This window comes from Diaporthe citri, assembly GCF_014595645.1.
Source record: "Diaporthe citri strain NFHF-8-4 chromosome Unknown scaffold_4, whole genome shotgun sequence".
Classification (NCBI taxonomy): Eukaryota; Fungi; Ascomycota; class Sordariomycetes; order Diaporthales; family Diaporthaceae; genus Diaporthe; species Diaporthe citri.
Genome location: NW_025064849.1, coordinates 5792725 through 5810452, shown reverse-complemented (window position 1 = coordinate 5810452; position 17728 = coordinate 5792725). Strand labels below are relative to the sequence as shown.

The window sequence follows — 17728 nt, the reverse complement described above, 5'->3', positions numbered from 1 at the left end:
GTTGTCAGTTTTGACCTCCAATACTCTGACGACAGTCTAAATCTTTGCCGGAATTTGTAACGCTTTCTTATTGACGAATCAGCCTCACTTTGAGGCTATGGATAGATTCCCAAAAGAGGAGAGCCTCGAAACGGTTGTATTGGTTGAATGAATATTATTGGAAGGTTATCCCATCCGCAGACAGCTATCATCCATGTCCTGTCAACCGCGGAACGTCGAGCGAGGAGTAGGACAGATCGGTCGGGATGAACATGTCAACTCAACGCTGCATATGTATGTTACTGTGCAGCAGATGGGGCCGAAGGCACGTCCATTATAATTTCAAGTTGGGCTTTAAGCATTGATTTCCGTTGGTATTTTGTGAAACGACAGGGCTCAAGCGGAAAGCTTCACCCTCTTCAAACTCGGTGATGTTGGGACCCCGAGCTCAGGCATTGTGCTTCCGTTAACACTCACCGTTGTTGATAAGTCGGACGGGGACTGACATGCCCCATGACCTGTCTTGAAGGTTCGCCAGTCAAATTTCGTCTCCCAGGCATGTCCAACATTCAGGATCTTCCTCTCCTGCCACAACCCGCCCACGATCTGCATCCCGACAGGGAGCTGCACTCTCGCATCGTCTTTTGCGGCAAGGAAGCCCACGGGTATCGACATTGCCGGGTGTCCAGTCACGTTGAAGACGGCGGTATTCGTCGTCAAGCCGATCGTGGGCTCGAAGGAGCGCAGGACCGAGTCCCGAGTGCCGTGTCGCGGAGCCACGAACGGGGCCGTCGGCATGACGATGACGTCGTAGCTCTCGAACATTCTTTCATAAGCGTCGCTGATCTGTCGGCCGATGTTGACTGTCTTGCTGTATAGACCGGGGAACCTGTCGGACAGGTACAGGCCGTTGATGACCGTGTTCTTAGTTGAGGGGAACAGCCTCTGGAAACTTGCGTCGGTCCATGGCAGGCGTGTCTTCTCAAACTCGGTCAAGCCTAGGCCCCTCCGTCCGGAAGCCCTTCCCAAGATGCCCGAGGAGCCTGATATGCGCTGCTGAATCGTCCAGATCGAGGGACCTTCCAGGTGGAGCGGAACTGAGACTTCCTCGACGGTCGCTCCTAGTGACTCGAGCTTCCGGGCGGCAGCGAGAACATGATCCCTCACTCTAGGGTCAACAACCTCGTGGTCGAAGGCTTCTTTCAGAAGCCCGATCTTCACCCCATCCAGCCGACCATCACCTCCCTGAAGGGCCGCAGAGTACCCGAAAGAGCCGTGGGCAGCAGCCCCCAGAGACCGGTCATCAATGCCGTCATATCCCGCCATCGCATCAAGACACTGGGCAGCTTCGAAGACAGACCGGCATATGGGCCCAGCATGGTCGTCAATCGCATCGCCAGTCGTAATGCCGGTGAACGGCACCAGGCCATGAGTCGGCTTCAGCCCCACGCAGCCGCAAAACGACGCGGGGACCCGGATGCTGCCCCCCTGATCCGTGCCGATGGCGATGTCGACCGCCCCAGAGCCCACCAGGGCCGCGCCGCCGGAGGTGCTGCCGCCCGTGGAATAGCCCTCCTCGAAAGGGTTCTCGACGGTCCCCTGTGCGCTGGTGAAGGACGCCGTCGAGTTGCAGAAGTGCTCGCAGGTCGCCGTGCCCAGGATGTCGGCGCCGGCGTCCAGGACTCGCGTCACCACTGTCGCGTCTGTCGAGGGGGTCCATGGGGGGAAGGCGTCGCTGCCGTAGAACTGGGGGACACCAGCCACCGCTATGCAATCCTTTACGCAGACGGTCTTTCCCTTGAGGGAGGGCAGCGAGGGGCCTCTGGCGGAGGAGTCGTCGCCCCGGATGAGGAACCGGTACGCCCAGGCATGGCCAAACTGTTGCTCTTCGGCCGTGGGCAGATGCACGTTCTCTCGGGGGTATTTCTTCGCATCGGGTATCGGCTGATAGTCGGGGAGGCTATCGATGCGAGTGGCGCAGTCGTGGACCGCGGCAAGGAGTCGCTGATAGTCGGCCGACTCTCCGGCCTTGATCGTCAGACCGAGGGGCTGCAGGAGCTTCTCGACGTCGCCCTGCCGCACGGGGTTGTCCCTTCAGCTGATGTCAATAGGATGATCAAACCATGGCGGGGCCTTCTACGTACTCGGATATGTCGTTGAAGAAGACGGACATGGTGGGCAATGTTGAGATTCGTCAGACTGCTCCCTTCCGTAATCATCCACAAACAGCCTCTGCTAGTATGCTCTTCATAAGGTCCCAACTCTTTGATCCATGTCGGGATATTCACGGAATATTCGTCAAAACGGCGAGTTTCCGATGACAAATAATTTGAAGTCGCTCGACATCTGTTCCGTGGACCCGGTGAACTGCCGCCTGCCTGTTGGGCAGTGTTCCATCGTGGAGGGTGGAATTGGGGTAGGATCCGGGCCACGGAGTAACTTAGCCAAGACATGGGCCATGAGTCGGTGGTTGTTGGAGTAGGCCGAGAAAGCTGAGGGGATACTGCTGTGTATCTCCAACTCCATCCGTCCTCCCGTGACATCTACATCCGCAATCAAGGGTCAGTCTCGACCGCCAACCCATGGAAGCCCAGAGCATCGAGAGCTGCATCCATGTGTTCACATGAGAGTCGTGGGAAAGCGCTTCGGAATTGTACGACTAAAATGATGCACCCTTGCTCACGAGGAAGGGCTCACACAGAGGCCTACTATAGAGAGCAATGCAAGGGCTACTGCAATCAAGCTTAAGTTGTCACTTGAACAACTAGTCTGCCCTTGAAGGCACTGTCTTGGTAGGCTTCCACAATGCCGGGGATTCCATCGAAGGGAACCAGGGTTATGTGAGATCGGATATCAGCTTCTCCCACAGTCTTCATCATCCGCTCCGTAGAATCCCTGCTCGCAACATAGCTTCCCCGAATCGTGATTTCCTTGAAGACAATAACGCTGGGGTCAAATCTCCAGTTCTCCGCGGGAAAGCCCAAAACACCCATTGCGCCCCCGGTCCGCAGCAGGGTCAAGGCCCAGTTGTTGGCCTCTAGCGAGTCGGTGCATACCACCGCGGCCGCGGCCCCCTCCCCGTTTGTGAAATCCAAGATCTGCGATGTGGCATTTTTCGCACCCGAGTCGACGACCAGCGCAGGCCGCAGGTTCTCGTTGGGCATCTCCAAGGCCAGCTGCCTCCCCGCCGGCCGACTGTCGACAGCGATCGTGCGCAAGCCCATCGCAGCCGCAAACTGCAGGCCCAGGAAGCCGAGACCGCCGATGCCGACGATCGCCACGGGCTCTCCGGGACTCAGCCCGGCCGTTGCCCTCTCCAAGGAACCCCATACCGTTGCGCCGGCACACATCAGCGGCGCTGCTTGATCAAACGACAGCGATGGAGGCAGGCGGACTGTTGTTTCGGGGTCTATGGCGAGGTATTCGGCAAAGGCGCCGTCGTGCTGGAAGCCCGCAGTCTCTCGGTTGTCACAGAACCTGGGATCCAGCTTGTTACTTGTCCGTTTTGCCAGCCCGCAGCCACTACAATTCCCACACGAGTTCTTGAAGTTAAGTGCTCCGACCCTATCGCCAACCTTCCAGTCGTTGCCGCAGCTTGCGCCGACTTGGACAATGACGCCGGCAGGTTCGTGGGATGGGATCATTCCCAGGGGTGACTTGAATTGTCCCTGCAGCACCTGCAGGTCTGAGTGGCAGAATCCGGCTGCGTGCACTCTGACGAGGAGTTCATGGTCGCGGATTGCCGGCACATCTCTCTCAACCAGTATGTACGGCTTGTTGTACTACTCTGGGTTAGAGAGTGCTACTGATGGCGAATGAATGCGATATAGGGACCGACCGACTTCTGAGATCTCGGCTGCTCGCATTCGGCGAGGAATATCAGACCCCATCGTGTTTGTCCTCCGCATGCGAGGATCATGGAGGAGCGGCTAGCCCTTTCTCGCCATTTACGATATGAAAAGCAATGGCACTGAATGCTATCAGTCACTTGACTCCTTCCCAGATACAAAGCATACTCAATCGTGACGTATAGTGAAGATCACAAATGAAGCACATGGTGTTGGGTGCCTGTTGTTCCAAAAATGGAGCGAGGAGCCCCACGAACAAGGAAGAGCTTCGTGCTCTCCAACTCTTGAGCCAAGCCGCCGTGGTTTTTTACTCCAACACTCCGGCTCCACAACCACAACCGCCGCATCACCAAGTGGGGTAAGGTATCTAGACAGCCTCCAATTGTGGCCACCACGATTTACCCCGCGATAAGCCCTTGTAGGCGCCATCTCGTTCGTCAATTGCCCAGAGACTAACAGGATAACCTCGCGACGCTTTGAGCTTTCGGACTCTTATCATCCCTTGAGCCCCGCACATCCTCATGAAGCGAGGGGACAATTTGCTTGACAAGAACCGGAAGCAGTCCAACTTTGCAAGTTACCAGTCCAAGCTCAAGACACCACGCTCAACGCATATCCAAGATGGGAAAGAAGCGCGTGCTTGTGAGTTATGGTGTCGATGTAGATGCAGTTGCTGGCTGGCTGGGATCTTATGGCGGAGAGGATTCCTCCAACGACATCAGCAGAGGTGAGGGCCAAATACAACTTGAAGCTGCCTCGTGCTTCCGCGCTCGTCTGTAGACACCTGTCAGGACACAGTTAACGAGGACCTTCTGCCAGGCTATTTTGCGGGGACCATTGGCGTGCAACGGGTCCTCAGGTTCCTTGCAAAGTACAACGTGAAGGCCACATGGTTCATCCCCGGGCACAGCCTCGAGACCTTCCCGGAAGACATGGCCGCCGTGAGGGACGCCGGCCACGAGATCGGCCTGCACGGCTACTCCCACGAGAACCCCACCGACATGACCATCGAGCAGCAGCGGGAGATCCTCGACAAGACGTACCACATGCTCACCGAGTTCGCGGGGAAGCCGCCCCGCGGCAGCGTCGCGCCGTGGTGGGAGACGAGCAAGGAGGGCGCGCAGCTGCTCCTCGACTACGGCATCGAGTACGACCACAGCATGAGCCACCACGACTGCCAGCCGTACTACCTCCGCACCGGCGACGAGTGGACCAAGATCGACTACAAGAAGAAGCCGGCCGACTGGATGAAGCCCCTCGTCCGCGGCCAGGAGACCGGGCTCGTCGAGATACCCGCCAACTGGTACCTGGACGACCTGCCGCCCATGATGTTCATCAAGGACGCGCCAAACAGCCACGGGTTCGTCAACGCGCGGGACGTCGAGGACATCTGGCGGGACCACTTTGACTACTTCTACCGCGAGTACGACGAGTTTATCTTCCCCATGACCATCCACCCGGATGTGTCTGGACGCCCGCACGCGCTGCTTATGCACGAGAGGCTCATTGAGCATTTTAAGAAGCACGAGGGGGTTGAGTTTGTCACTATGGAGCAGATATGCGATGAGTTCAAGGGGAAGACTGCGCCACCACCGGGGGCTATCATGCCTGCGGCACCCGGAGCAATGATTAAGAAGTCGTAGCAGTCATGTAATAGTAAAATAAATGTTTAAATTTGTAATGCATAACTCGGTTATCGAGGCTGGCCCATGCTTGGCCCTGGAGTAAGACTCGACTATCTTAGATTGAGAAGTAGGCCTATCCTCATGTCGTATGAGGACCTATTGGCTTGCGAACCGTAAAGCACGGCCGTTCACCAGGAAATCCTGTTCACACAGGATCATATAAGACTTCACGTATCTTTGTCTAACATGATCAGACACACCTACCCCGTTCTTATCTTCTATGACGCTGGCCCTGAAAAATTGGGGTACATTCAAGCAACAGGCGGAGATGTAGATATCACGGCACCGTGAATATCTCGGCATTGGCAGATCGAATTACTCCAAAATGACCGTCTATCTACTCCAACATCAACATTATCTACTCCAACCTTATCAAACCTTGATATTGGACACACATGACTCCACAAACTCGCATCAAAACCCTGAAGGCGCATGACTTCGAGGATTATACATAGCCCATAAGGGACCCACAGTCTTGGAGCGGCATCTAAGGTTCCTCGCGGGGTTGAGTGGGCTTCCACGTCAAAGGTTATCTTGGTCGGAGAGTCCCTGCCAAATCTGAGATAAGCCACGTGAGACTTTCGTGTCTATCTTTACTCGTTCCAAGACGTCTGTGTCACCATAAGCTCCATGAGCATTCAAAACGGTAGATCCCCCTATAAATGATTCAAGGCGATGCCTCCGGCCCTCTTCGACCCGTCCGTAAGGCAATTCACCAGTACAGAGACCGCCGAAGATGTCTCGTAGCACATCGGAAAAGGCCGACGGCATCACGCCGGTCCCGGCCAGGAGCAGCGGGAGCATCGACGCCGGAAAGCTCGAGGACGCCGAGGACGCCTTTGAAGTGTTCAAGAGAGGCGAGGGCACAGTGGACTTCCGCACAGTCGGCTGGGTCCATGCCTCGGTCATTTTCCTCAAAGGTAAGATATCACGCACTGTGCCAGTGTGCCTCCCACTGCCCAGCTCGGAAGCTGACATTTCCAAAAAAGTCATCTTCGCCACCGGCGTCCTCTCAATCCCTTCCGCCATGTTCGTCCTGGGTGCCCTGCCCGGCGCCATCAACGTGCTGGGCTGGCAGTTCCTAAACACATACTGCGCCATCATCCAGGGCAACTTCCGCAACTCCCATGCCGGCTGCCACTCCATCGCCGACATGGCCAGCGTCGTCGGTGGCGTCTGGCTGAAGGAGATCGTGGGGGTCTTGTTCCTTGTTACCTATGCCATCGTCGGCGCCTCAGGGATCTTCGGCACGTCCGTTGCTTTCAACGCGCTATCGAACCATGCCATCTGCACTAATTACTTCATGCTGGTGGCAACCGTGACCGTCTTCATCCTCGCCAGTGCCCGCAAGTTCGAGAAGATTGCGTGGCTGACATGGGCTGGCTTCCTGTCGGTATACGTCGCTGTATTTATTGTCGTGTATGTGCCCCTGGATTGTCCCACCACCAGAGCACTGCTAACAGTCTTCGAAACCACAGAGTCGCAGTCACGCAAGTAGACCGGCCCGCCGCCGCCCCGAAGACGGGCGACTTCGAGCTCGGGTACCACGCCATCGGCGACCCGACCTTCGTCACCGGCATCACCTCCGTCGCCACCATCTTCTGCTCCGGCGCCGGCACGTCGGCGTTCCTCCCCGTCATCTCCGAGATGAAGAAGCCCAGGGACTACAACAAGGCCGTCTACCTCTGCATGGGGATCGTGACGGCCTCCTACCTGACCTTCTCCCTGGTCGTCTACCGCTACTGCGGCCAGTGGGTGGCCTCGCCTTCCCTCGGCAGCGCGGGCGAGACTGTCAAGAAGGTTGCTTATGGTATTGGCCTGGCTGGACTCATGGTCAGCGCGTGCCTTTATATCCATGTCGCTGCCAAGTATATCTTTGTGCGAATCCTCCGCGACTCTGTCCACCTACAAAAGAACTCGGTCGTACATTGGTCTGTGTGGCTGGCTTGCACCTTCGGGATGGCGGTCATCTCGTTCCTCCTGGCCTCTGGTATCCCCATCTTCAACTACCTGCTCGCTCTCGCAGGGAGCTTGACATTCGCTCCTTTGGCCCTGGGGTTGCCAGGCTATCTGTGGGTGTACGACCACCAACACTATGGCCAAGGAAACTGGTGGCAGGTTATGGTCTACTGGCTGAACTGGCTTATGATCCTTCTTGCCGTTTTCTTGACGATCGGTGGCACTTATGGTGTGATACAGAACATCATCGATGCTTACGCCCAGGGCTTGATCGGTGGCGCTTTCTCTTGTGCAGACAACAGTGGTTCGTCCTAGATGCGGGTGCAGATAGAGGCATGTGTGTATTAGTAGTGCTCTTTAATGGGTTACTGTGGGCTTACTATGATTTGATACAATGTTGTTTAGAAAAACAATATTTAAGATAGTACCTCTGATATAAAATATTCAGAGCTCCCCTCCATGATCAGGTACTGCCGTTACCCCCGCTGGTGCTGTCAATCTTTATGAACGTTCAATTCACTGACATGATCAATGTCTGCTGAACGTATGCAGCAAGATGCTTTCATTTATACGGAAAGTGGATCAGCCCGCGTGTCGATATGCGTGTTGGCCAGTGGAAGCAGGTGGTAATCCTGCTTAATTTGCAGGACTAGTGCGGCCACGTCATGTGTTTCAGTTCACAACTCGGATCGGCTTTTCCAGGGCATACCTAGGTAGGTAGTCTGCCCACTCACGCTCCAGATGTCTTGACAGGCTGCCTTGCTCAGGTAGTCGGTTTATTGCACAGTGGCCGTGGAGTGAGGTCTGGTCTGCTTATAAACAAACACACATGACTAGCCTCACCCGACTTTCAGCAGTACACATTGCCAGGGAATCTTTGGCCACGGCAAAGTCAGGACATGGTGGACCCATTCGGCATCACGAACGGCCACAATCCGGTTCCGAAGACCGAAGATCTGAACAACTCCGCGGGACTTCCCGCCATTCCCGCTCTTCCCGCTTCATGTCAGCACATCACCGACCGACATAATCCCTGCATGCCACGTTATTGTGAGACATGCCCGGTAATTGTAGCCTTTGGGCCAGCCGGATCTTGCGTATTACAATTCCATTTTTGAACATCACGGAGGGTTGCTGACGATCAGACCACGGCCCATCACGAAATGTACTGCCGCCCACCCCCTGAAGCCTGTACGTTAGACGATGAATTTCAGTGGCGTAAGTGCCATTGAATATTCAAACACTATATAAAATGTTTACTGAGTCTCTCCAGAACAGGCTGAGATCGGAGCATTCTATCCCATGATTTCTTTATCGCGCTCCAAACCTAAGAGACCCCATCTCAACCCGCAAAATGGCAGTCACTGAATTACCCTCATTCCCCTTTAAACGCGCCTCCGGCCTCGAGCCACCAGCTGAATACGCCCGTCTCCGCGCCACAGAGCCCATCTCGCGCGTCAAGCTCTTCGATGGCTCGACGGCATGGCTCGTGACAAGGTACAAGGACGTCTGCGCCGTGGCTACAGACGCCCGCTTGTCCAAGGAACGCACGAGACCAGGCTTCCCGGAACTCAGCGCCGGCGGCAGAGCTGCCGCCAAAAACAAGCCCACCTTCGTCGACATGGACCCCCCTGCCCACATGCACCAGAGGTCCATGGTTGAGCCTTTCTTCGTCGCGGACCACGTCGATACGATGAAGCCGCACATCCAGAAGACGGTTGACCAGCTTCTTGATCAGATGGTCGCTACGGGGTGCAAAGAACCGGTTGATCTCATTGAGACTTTCGCCCTGCCAGTGCCCTCTTATGTGAGTCTGATCATTTTCGACAGTTGGTTAGATCTGGAAACAAAATCGAGGTACTGACATGAATGCCGGGCAGATCATCTACACCATCCTCGGCGTCCCCTTTGAAGACCTCGAATACCTGACCCAGCAAAACGCGATCCGCTCAAACGGCAGCGGCACAGCTCTCCAGGCCCAAGCCGCGAATCAGTAAGCCGTCTCATTCTCGTACAGCTGGCTCCGTCAGATTATTCACCCGCGCTTTAGGGAGCTGCTCGGCTACCTCGCCAGCCTCGTCGACAAGCGCTCCGCACAGCCCAAGGACGACCTCATCAGCAAACTTGTTGTCGAGCAGCTGAGACCGGGACACATTGAGAAGGCCGACGCCGTGCAAATCGCGTTCCTGCTGCTGGTCGCGGGTAATGCCACGATGGTGAACATGATTGCGCTCGTAGGTCCCTCCTCTGCAGTGCTAATATCGTCTTGTGGCTGATGGCTAACGCAAGCCAGGGAGTGATCGAGCTCCTCCGCAACCCCTCCCAACTCCAGGATCTGAAATCCAACCCTTCGCTCTCGAGGGCCTTTGTCGAGGAACTGTGTAGATATCACACTGGTTCCTCCATGGCGATGAAGAGGGTAGCCAAGGAGGACATTGTCCTCGGCGGCAAGGTAACTAAGCCTTCTATTCCCCTGCCCCGTCTACCCCAGGCCCAGAAGGAATCTCGAGACTGAGATGATACAGATCATTAAAGCAGGCGAGGGCATCATCGCGGCCAATGCCTCCGGCAACCGCGATGAGGAAGTCTTCCCGGATCCGGACGTCTTCGACATGCACCGCGCCCCTGACCGCAACCACGCCCTGGGCTTCGGCTTCGGCCCGCACCGGTGCGTCGCTGAGCCCCTTGCGCGCGCCGAGATGGAGCTTGTCTTTGGTAAGCAGGCTTGCACGAAGCATGTAATGCAGATGACTGACACGCCAAACCAGCGACTCTCTTCCAGAGACTGCCCAGCCTTGAGATTGCTGTTCCAATCTCCGAGCTGGAGTTCACGCCCCTCCACAAGGACGTCGGCGTTGTGAAGCTCCCAGTAACATGGTAAAACACCGTCATCTAAGTACGGCGGACATTGCACGGGTCTTGGGGCCTGTAACTGAAGGGGAAATTTCCCCTCTGGTTATATAAGCAGCTGGACCTTGACTGCGTTGCCAGTACAGGCGTATATTTCTGTTGAAGAACAGTGCAACTCATCTGCATCAAAGTGGAGAGATGAGCGGACGTTGGTTACCATCGCATAAGAAAACCCCACTTTATCCTCTTCCAACAAAACAAAACTGGCCAATACACTTGGCCAGAGGAGCCAGGGTATTTTTAGGGCTACTACTCAATATCATGAAGTCAAATGTTTGGACTTTGCTAGTACACCATTCCTGCATTCTCAGACTGCTGCCTTCTTCATCATCATGCGTCCTGACGATATCTTTCAGCTCCGCCCATCAGGCTGGGAAACGGATCCCGCTGAGGAGAGGTTCAAGCTCTCGACAATCGATCCCACGCCCAACTGTGCGTACAACCACTATGTCCTATTCTTTCGACTCGATGACGAAGACAGAGCCAAAGTGGCGGACGTGTTGAAGACTGGTCTCGAGCGCACACTCAGGTATGTGATTCTATGCTGCGCTGTCCTCCCCCTTAAGCTCGCGCACAACGCCTCTCGGGACTCAAGGTTGGATGGCGGGGGAACGTCGGCAGATATTGACTGGAGCGTTCCAGCCAAGCCAGCTATCTCTGCGGCACCATTAAGAAAGACCCAAGCGGTGGCCACTCCTTTGTCAAGACCAAGACTTCCACGGTCAAATTCGTCGTCAAAAGCCATGCCTATCCATCTCTAATGGACCTCGAGGAGGCTCACTTCGCCTGCAAAGCTATTGGGGACCTCAGCCGGTGGAGCGCGGATCCGTGGATGACATGGGGAGAGGGAAGGCCCGAGGCCGATCCTGACCACGGTGCAGTCGTTGCGGCCTACCAGGCCAACTTCGTGCCCGGCGGTATGGTCTTCAACATGCACAGCCACCACTACGCGAGCGATGTCATGGGCTGGCGGAACTTCACGCAGCAGCTGGCAGAAAATTGCTACGCCATCTGCCATGGGACAAGTTTCCCGCCTTGGGATCCAGCATGCATCGACGTCTCACGCTTCACCAAGCATGTTCCTGAGAGCGCCCAGGTCGACGGTCCCGCCGCGGCTCCTCGACACCCTGGTCACCCGGAGCAGCAGGCTCTTCTATTCCACCTGCCCAAGAGTAAGGCGGCAACGCTCAAGAAGGCTGCCGCCCCTACAGACAGCAGCAGATGGATCTCGACCTACGACGCAATGTGCGCTTTCCTCTGGCGGAACCTCTCCAGGGTGCGCCTCGATCTTCACAACCCCGATCCCTCCAGTCACCCCTACTTCGGCGAGGCAGTCAACATGCGACCGAGGATCCACAATCCCGACCTGCCAGAGCGCATGATGCGCAACGTAGTGTGCGGGGCCTTCGGCGACACGGCCCCCGTGCCGCGCCCGACACTGGCGGAGGTCACCGCTTCCGAGGACGAGTACCCTCTGTCGAAGCTGGCCACGTACATCCGGCGGCTCACCGAGAGCTGCACCCAGGGGCACATGGAGGCCCTGGTGGGGGCGATAGCGCCGATCCGCGACAAGCGGTCCATCAGCTTGCGGGTCGATGCCTTGCCGCCCATGTCGATCTGGGTGACGGATCACCGCCCTGCCGGTGTGGGCGGGTTGGGCTTTGGCTTCGGGAGGCCCATCACGCATCGGCATCTTTGGGGTGAACATGTTTCCGCTGGGCTCGTTTTGATTTACCCGCCCAGAACTTTGTCTTCTGATCCCGATGAGGGTTTCATTTTCACCGTCACTGTCGAAGAGCAGTTGGTTTCTAAGCTAGTACGGGACCTTGAGTGGTCTGAGTACTTTGAGTATCGAGGAGTAGATTAGATATAATGCATAGCGTATCAAGCATTGCCGAGGAACGCAAGGTACAGGTAAACTCAGTAACGAGAAGACACATTGGGATGAGCCTCAACGATTGCTGATCATGAATGGTCAACTCAGATGCAACAGCAATTTTGCCATGTGACGGGGAGACAAAATCCCTCTCCAAGTAATAAACCAAGCTGAGAAAGCCTAGGACAAATGAAACCGCCCCTGTTTTGGTAATATCTGGTCTCCAACCCAGACGGACCCGCAAGCGATGAAGCTAAACGTACTCGGCGCAATTAAGGTTGTTGCCCAAGTCCATCACGTCCGCAATCGTAACATTCGGCGCAAGACCCGCAAGCCAAAGGACGTGGTTCAACGTCGTGACGTGCCCATTATCCCCCGAGTAATCCAAGAACTCGGGCCCGGGCGGCGGCATGGGGCCAAACCTCACGCGGAAGCCCTCCGTCGGTGTGTTCCGCAGCGGCCCGATGGCATATGTCCTGGCATGCGGGTCGACCTGCTGCCAGTCCCACCACAGGCGGTCGAGGTTGGCATGGTGCAGGAAGAAGAGGGGGTCACCGATGGAGGCGGCGGCATCGTACATCGTCCCACCGACGCCGCGGTGGCCGCTCCCGTGCGGGTTGGCGAAGTAACAAGGAAGCGCGACGAGGGGGTCGTCGGCCGTGAAACACTCGTCGATGTTTTTCTGGTCTCCCTCGAGGAAGGCCGTGTCGTTGAAGGAGCGGAACACGCAGCGGTCGTCGGCGTAGAACTCGAGGCTGCTGAAGTCGTAGCTCAGGTGGATCGTCAGGCCCGCGAACGGCCCGTCGTCGATGCACTTGCCGCCCTCGCCGCCGAAGCCCGTGACCGGGTCGAAGAGGACGCTCGAGGCGACGTCGCCCATGTCGAGGATTTCCTCCCAGTATGGCTGGTATCCCTCGTAGTTGCACTCATCGCGCAGGGCGTGCTCGTGAGCCAGGAGGATGTAGCGGTGCCATGGGAGGAAGCCGCCCACATCATGAATCCATTCTGTTGTGTATTAGTAACCTGATACACGGCCTAAAGGACTAGATTGCAGACGATTCCAGAAGCCAACAGTGAAGGAGAGGATTTGTGCTTACGGGTCTGGACTTCATGGGCGACAGTGAATTCGTCCCAGCGATTCTGTACCAGCGGATGGCCGGTCTTAGGAGGCGACCGCATGAGGCACAGCTCTGCTTCGATATAGGCCGCCTTCTCATTGTCGGTAAGCTTGTGCCACGCCTTGCGCTGGTGAAGCTCAGGACAGGTCCCTGAGATGAGGGGGTTCGTCTGTCTGGACCACAGAGGAGAGCCAAGCGCCAGGGAAGAAAAGCTCAGGAATATAGCTGAGATGAGCGCCAGAGGTGCCATTCTGCTTGATTGGGGGCAGGAAAAGAGGTATCTAGATGATGCTCGAAGCAACTGGAGTGAAGATAGGAAAAGACAGATTATCGAGTCCGAACGATTGTGAATGGGTTGAACTGAGCGAGTGAATGTGGATACGGACTAGAACGAACCAATCCGTATGATGATGTTCCGTGTATTTAAGTGAATGTTCATTGCTGGCTGCCTGCATCCAAGGCCCCTTCCATGTTCAATGCCTTGCTGGTCGTTCTTCGGAGAGCAACGATATCCGATTTCGTTGCACTAGGACACTCGGCGTGATAATGCTATCCCGACTCTCCGCCGCGCAGAATTTAGTCGATGCCTACTTTTCGGATTCATTATAATACGCGAGATCGTTTACACCGGTAATTGAGGACTTGGAGTGTCACGCAGTCGTGTTGAATGCTACGGGCTGACCTTGCAACGGCGCTCAAGCATACAACATTGGCACAAACTTTGTCAGAAGCGCGTCTGAAATGAAAGAAGCAAACATACAAGGTCCGTGGCTTCCAGGTGCGAGCGCTTCTGGCGGGATGAATTGCTGACAGATGTACCTCCTAGAGCCAATCTCGCCATGCGTAGTAAGACGGCATGTGAGCCGATCCGCAGCCTCCAATGAGATACTGTCCTCAGTGCTAGACGATACCAACGGAGGTCTACTCATGCAGCAGTCAGCAGCCACTGCAGAAGCAAAGGATGCTAGGCCAAGTAGCATCCGACTTCGCGGGTCGGGTGATCACTCCAGTTCAACTCCATGTGCAGTATTCCAGGTCCTCCTGACCAGGAATGGATGGGGGCGAAGAGTTGTATGGAATGATCTACTAAGGTTTAACGTCCCAAGTTTGATGGGGTTGACATAAATAAAAAACTCCTAGGCCTCAACATCCTAGCAGGCTCCACAAACAAGCTTCCGAAGGTCCCTGTGGCCCCAATATCGGACGAATAAATTTCAATTTGACAACACAGTCTCGCGCGCTCCCGCATATACACGATGCTACATTACATGATTTGCATGATCCTAGTCGCACGAGGCTACTTTGACAACCTATACGGCCCACGTTCATGGGCTCGGTTGCGTTCATAGGCATGATCGGGTGAATCAGCGCCCTTCGGACTTCAAGAAGCGGGCGAACGCTTCCTCAACTCGGAGTTACAATCAAAGATGGAGACCGACCGCCGTGAAGATCTACACAAAGGTTTTGATCCCAGGGGTGCTTGCGCTGTGTGTGGAAAACGAAACGCTACCCCCCCCCTTGTCATTTTGACTCACGCTCCCCCTTTTGCACAGAAAAAAAGGCCTTGGCGCGCGCGCCTGCGCAGCGTTAACTCATATCAAGCCCTCCTCTGCCTAGGCGCACCCGCATAGCGTTTTCGCGCCTTCTTTGCATATAATACATACCTTGCATTTCTTGCCTTTTTTATTATTACTTATATCGCTATTATAATTAAAAAAGTATAAAAAAGTATTGCTTTATATATTTATAATAATTATAAATATAAGCCTCTTCTTTTTATTATAATTATATTTTTTTAAGAAGTAGAAAGTAGCATAAACGCTGCGTGGTTACGCGCGGGCCAAGGTCTTTTTTTTGTGCAGAAGGGGGAGCGTGAGTCAAAATGACAAGGGGGGGGGGTAGCGTTTCGTTTTCCACACACAGCGGTCTAGGCTCATGCACGTCAAAAGAGTGGGTACTGATGATCGACCGCAATGCCGATATCCACGTGACTGCTACCTTACCACATCCATGCAAGTGACTCGGTTGCAAAACTGATACATAGTCACTTTATGTAACCCGGTTGCTAATTTACGGATTATGACAGAGCCCGAGTTTCCAGCCTGCACTCCTGCACTCCGGCAAGACACATCGCCTAGCAATGGCAACAAAGTCAGAGGTTTCACCAGGGGACTTCTCCTGAAGGCCTTTGGCCCTGCAGTGACTGCAGTGACAAGTCTCTCGCATGCTACCATAGCAAGCCACCCCACAAGCTTACTAGAGTAAGTATTTCGTAAGTTCTCGTATAACAACTTGTTAGATTTGGATTGATGAGAACAACTTGTGGAGTAATGCCCTATTTTTGATTTTCCCGCTAGTTTTCTTGGCAGGATTCAACAATGGGTCGCTTCAGAAAAGTGCAAGCCGAAATTGGTGATGGATTTAACTATTGCAAGGTCGCCTTTCCTGGAAATTGTGTCCGAGGGACCTCTGTGACCGGGGAACGGCCCAGAACCGCGATAACCGACAACCGGTGCGCGGCACAGGCAGATGTTGATGAAACGAGCAGCCCTCAAGTGCTTCACACATAGTCAGATAATAAGATGTAGTCATTGCCTGCACACTTCAAGCCTCGAGAGCATGGAACAGACCGGTGCCTCGCGTCACTCGTTGAAACAATCATGTATATATTACCGGAATCGCATAGATGTTCAAGATGCAATATCGTGCCATGTATTATTTTAGAAGTGATTTAATTATTGACGGAGCTGCAGTACTTGGACCACATCCCAAGTTTCGAAGACCTGTCTTAATTACCAGCCTGGACCTATTGCGAGCACATTTCAACCCACGATCAACGTAATAAGACTGATAACCTCCCACGACGTCTTTACAGCGCGATGGAATCAGCTCCGCAAAATCATAGGATAAGTTAGTGCCAGGCACACACAAACTTTAAGCCACCCCCCCCCCCCAAACCCCATACTCCGATTCCAGTATGTTTCTATCAGCACCACAGTAATTTGACCAAGCTTACCTCTGAATCATCGCTACACATGGAAACTCGAATCGCAAACTGTAATACATCGTCATCCAGCAATTTCACAAACAACCGCATTTTTGGCAACACTTCAACGCAGTACCACCATAAATTGAGCTCCTGGCCCCTCCCTTAGTCTTCATCTTGTTACTCAGTCGTCGGGTAGTGTATAAGGATCTACTGTTCAACGTATTACTCGCCACATGAACCGCGCTATAGCGACCCAGTCTTGCAATGATGTTCCTATGCTACCTTATATACTTGAAGATTCGTATATATCTATGAGAGAGGGTCTCCATGATACATAAAGCCGTGGCGGACGCAATGCGGAAGAATTGGATCCCCTACTGCACGTTTCGAAGCTCTTCCTGTTCCGAGACATGATATAAGCCTTGACCAGTCGTCGAGAGGTGGTGGTCACTGCTCTTTTGCCATCAACGTCTTCTTTTATGTTTGACCCGGGGCAAGGAAGGCCAAGCCATAGTCTTTTGCCAGCCAAGAGAATTCCCCTGATTTGGGCCATCGTACAAATTCACCAAGTCTCGCTCGCGGCCCCTCTTCCTCATTCGGCAAGAAAGGAGAGCGCAAGGGGCTGTCTAGCTATCATCCATTGACACCCTGCTGGAATCAAGTGTATTCACAGGGTATCTTCTTGCGTGGCCCATGTCACCAGATGGATTCCATGAGGTTCTAGTGGTTCTGGGGGCAGACACACCGCTGTCGGATGGCAGTAAGCCTTGGCTTGGCCCGGGGGTCATCTACTGAGTGAAATTCACCAACCCGGGATACTGATGGAATCGTTCTAGCGATATCTAGATGGTTCCGCGAGGATCCATATCTGTGTGCCTCGAGGGTAACGTCTGCGCATAGATCCCCCGGGTGCCTCCACACTGGTAAATTCTTCAGTTACTGGCGGCCCCTTATCTTCCTCACCACATCGGAATGCTTCCGGGTTACTTTGCCGTACTTGTGAGTCCCGATGTGTCCCCAGACTGGAATGGACTCCAGGAGCAAAACTTGGACGGGGAGAAACACCATGAAGTGCCTACTTGAATTAGCATCAACGGAGCACTTGGGTGCTCTGGCATCCTGCAGGGTAGCATGGTCCTCTATGGCGAGGCGAGACTACGGGAGACGTAAATAAATACTAGATACGCCTTAGCTCGATCAGATTTTGTGCAGTCTTGCCTGGGAGCAGACCACACGGCATTAGCCCGCTGGCGACAGCTGCCCAACCCCCTTGATGTCCAGTCGGCAGCCAGTGTCTCCTGCATTGCCTGCCATGGGCTACGACCCAGGGGAATGGTGCGCCATTGCTTTTCTCTATTCATTGA

The 17728-nt window shown here is 54.6% G+C and overlaps 6 protein-coding genes across 6 annotated transcripts; 3 read left to right on the top strand and 3 right to left on the bottom strand.

Annotated features, from left to right (window-relative positions):
* Positions 1 to 375: 375 nt before the first annotated feature.
* Positions 376 to 2152, bottom strand: INS49_010676 (uncharacterized protein; the record flags this gene model as incomplete). The annotated part of the gene is made up of 2 exons (XM_043171401.1): positions 376 to 2071; positions 2124 to 2152. 2 exons carry the CDS (start codon positions 2150 to 2152, stop codon positions 376 to 378), a joined length of 1725 nt encoding a protein of 574 aa, XP_043025966.1.
* A 571-nt stretch (positions 2153 to 2723) lies between these two features.
* INS49_010675 (uncharacterized protein) lies at positions 2724 to 3623 on the bottom strand (the record flags this gene model as incomplete). The annotated part of the gene is made up of 1 exon (XM_043171400.1): positions 2724 to 3623. The coding sequence occupies one exon, from the start codon at positions 3621 to 3623 to the stop codon at positions 2724 to 2726; it is 900 nt and encodes a 299-aa protein (XP_043025965.1).
* A 725-nt stretch (positions 3624 to 4348) lies between these two features.
* On the top strand, positions 4349 to 5470 carry INS49_010674 (uncharacterized protein; the record flags this gene model as incomplete). Its single annotated transcript, XM_043171399.1, has 2 exons — positions 4349 to 4469; positions 4626 to 5470. The coding sequence occupies 2 exons, from the start codon at positions 4349 to 4351 to the stop codon at positions 5468 to 5470; spliced, it is 966 nt and encodes a 321-aa protein (XP_043025964.1).
* Positions 5471 to 6248: 778 nt separating this feature from the next.
* INS49_010673 (uncharacterized protein) lies at positions 6249 to 7786 on the top strand (the record flags this gene model as incomplete). The annotated part of the gene is made up of 3 exons (XM_043171398.1): positions 6249 to 6432; positions 6502 to 6931; positions 6991 to 7786. The coding sequence occupies 3 exons, from the start codon at positions 6249 to 6251 to the stop codon at positions 7784 to 7786; spliced, it is 1410 nt and encodes a 469-aa protein (XP_043025963.1).
* Positions 7787 to 8825: 1039 nt separating this feature from the next.
* On the top strand, positions 8826 to 12248 carry INS49_010672 (uncharacterized protein; the record flags this gene model as incomplete). Its single annotated transcript, XM_043171397.1, has 8 exons — positions 8826 to 9278; positions 9352 to 9464; positions 9522 to 9705; positions 9765 to 9923; positions 9997 to 10186; positions 10240 to 10319; positions 10738 to 10910; positions 11024 to 12248. 8 exons carry the CDS (start codon positions 8826 to 8828, stop codon positions 12246 to 12248), a joined length of 2577 nt encoding a protein of 858 aa, XP_043025962.1.
* Positions 12249 to 12510: 262 nt separating this feature from the next.
* INS49_010671 (uncharacterized protein) lies at positions 12511 to 13625 on the bottom strand (the record flags this gene model as incomplete). The annotated part of the gene is made up of 2 exons (XM_043171396.1): positions 12511 to 13262; positions 13355 to 13625. The coding sequence occupies 2 exons, from the start codon at positions 13623 to 13625 to the stop codon at positions 12511 to 12513; spliced, it is 1023 nt and encodes a 340-aa protein (XP_043025961.1).
* Positions 13626 to 17728: the final 4103 nt, after the last annotated feature.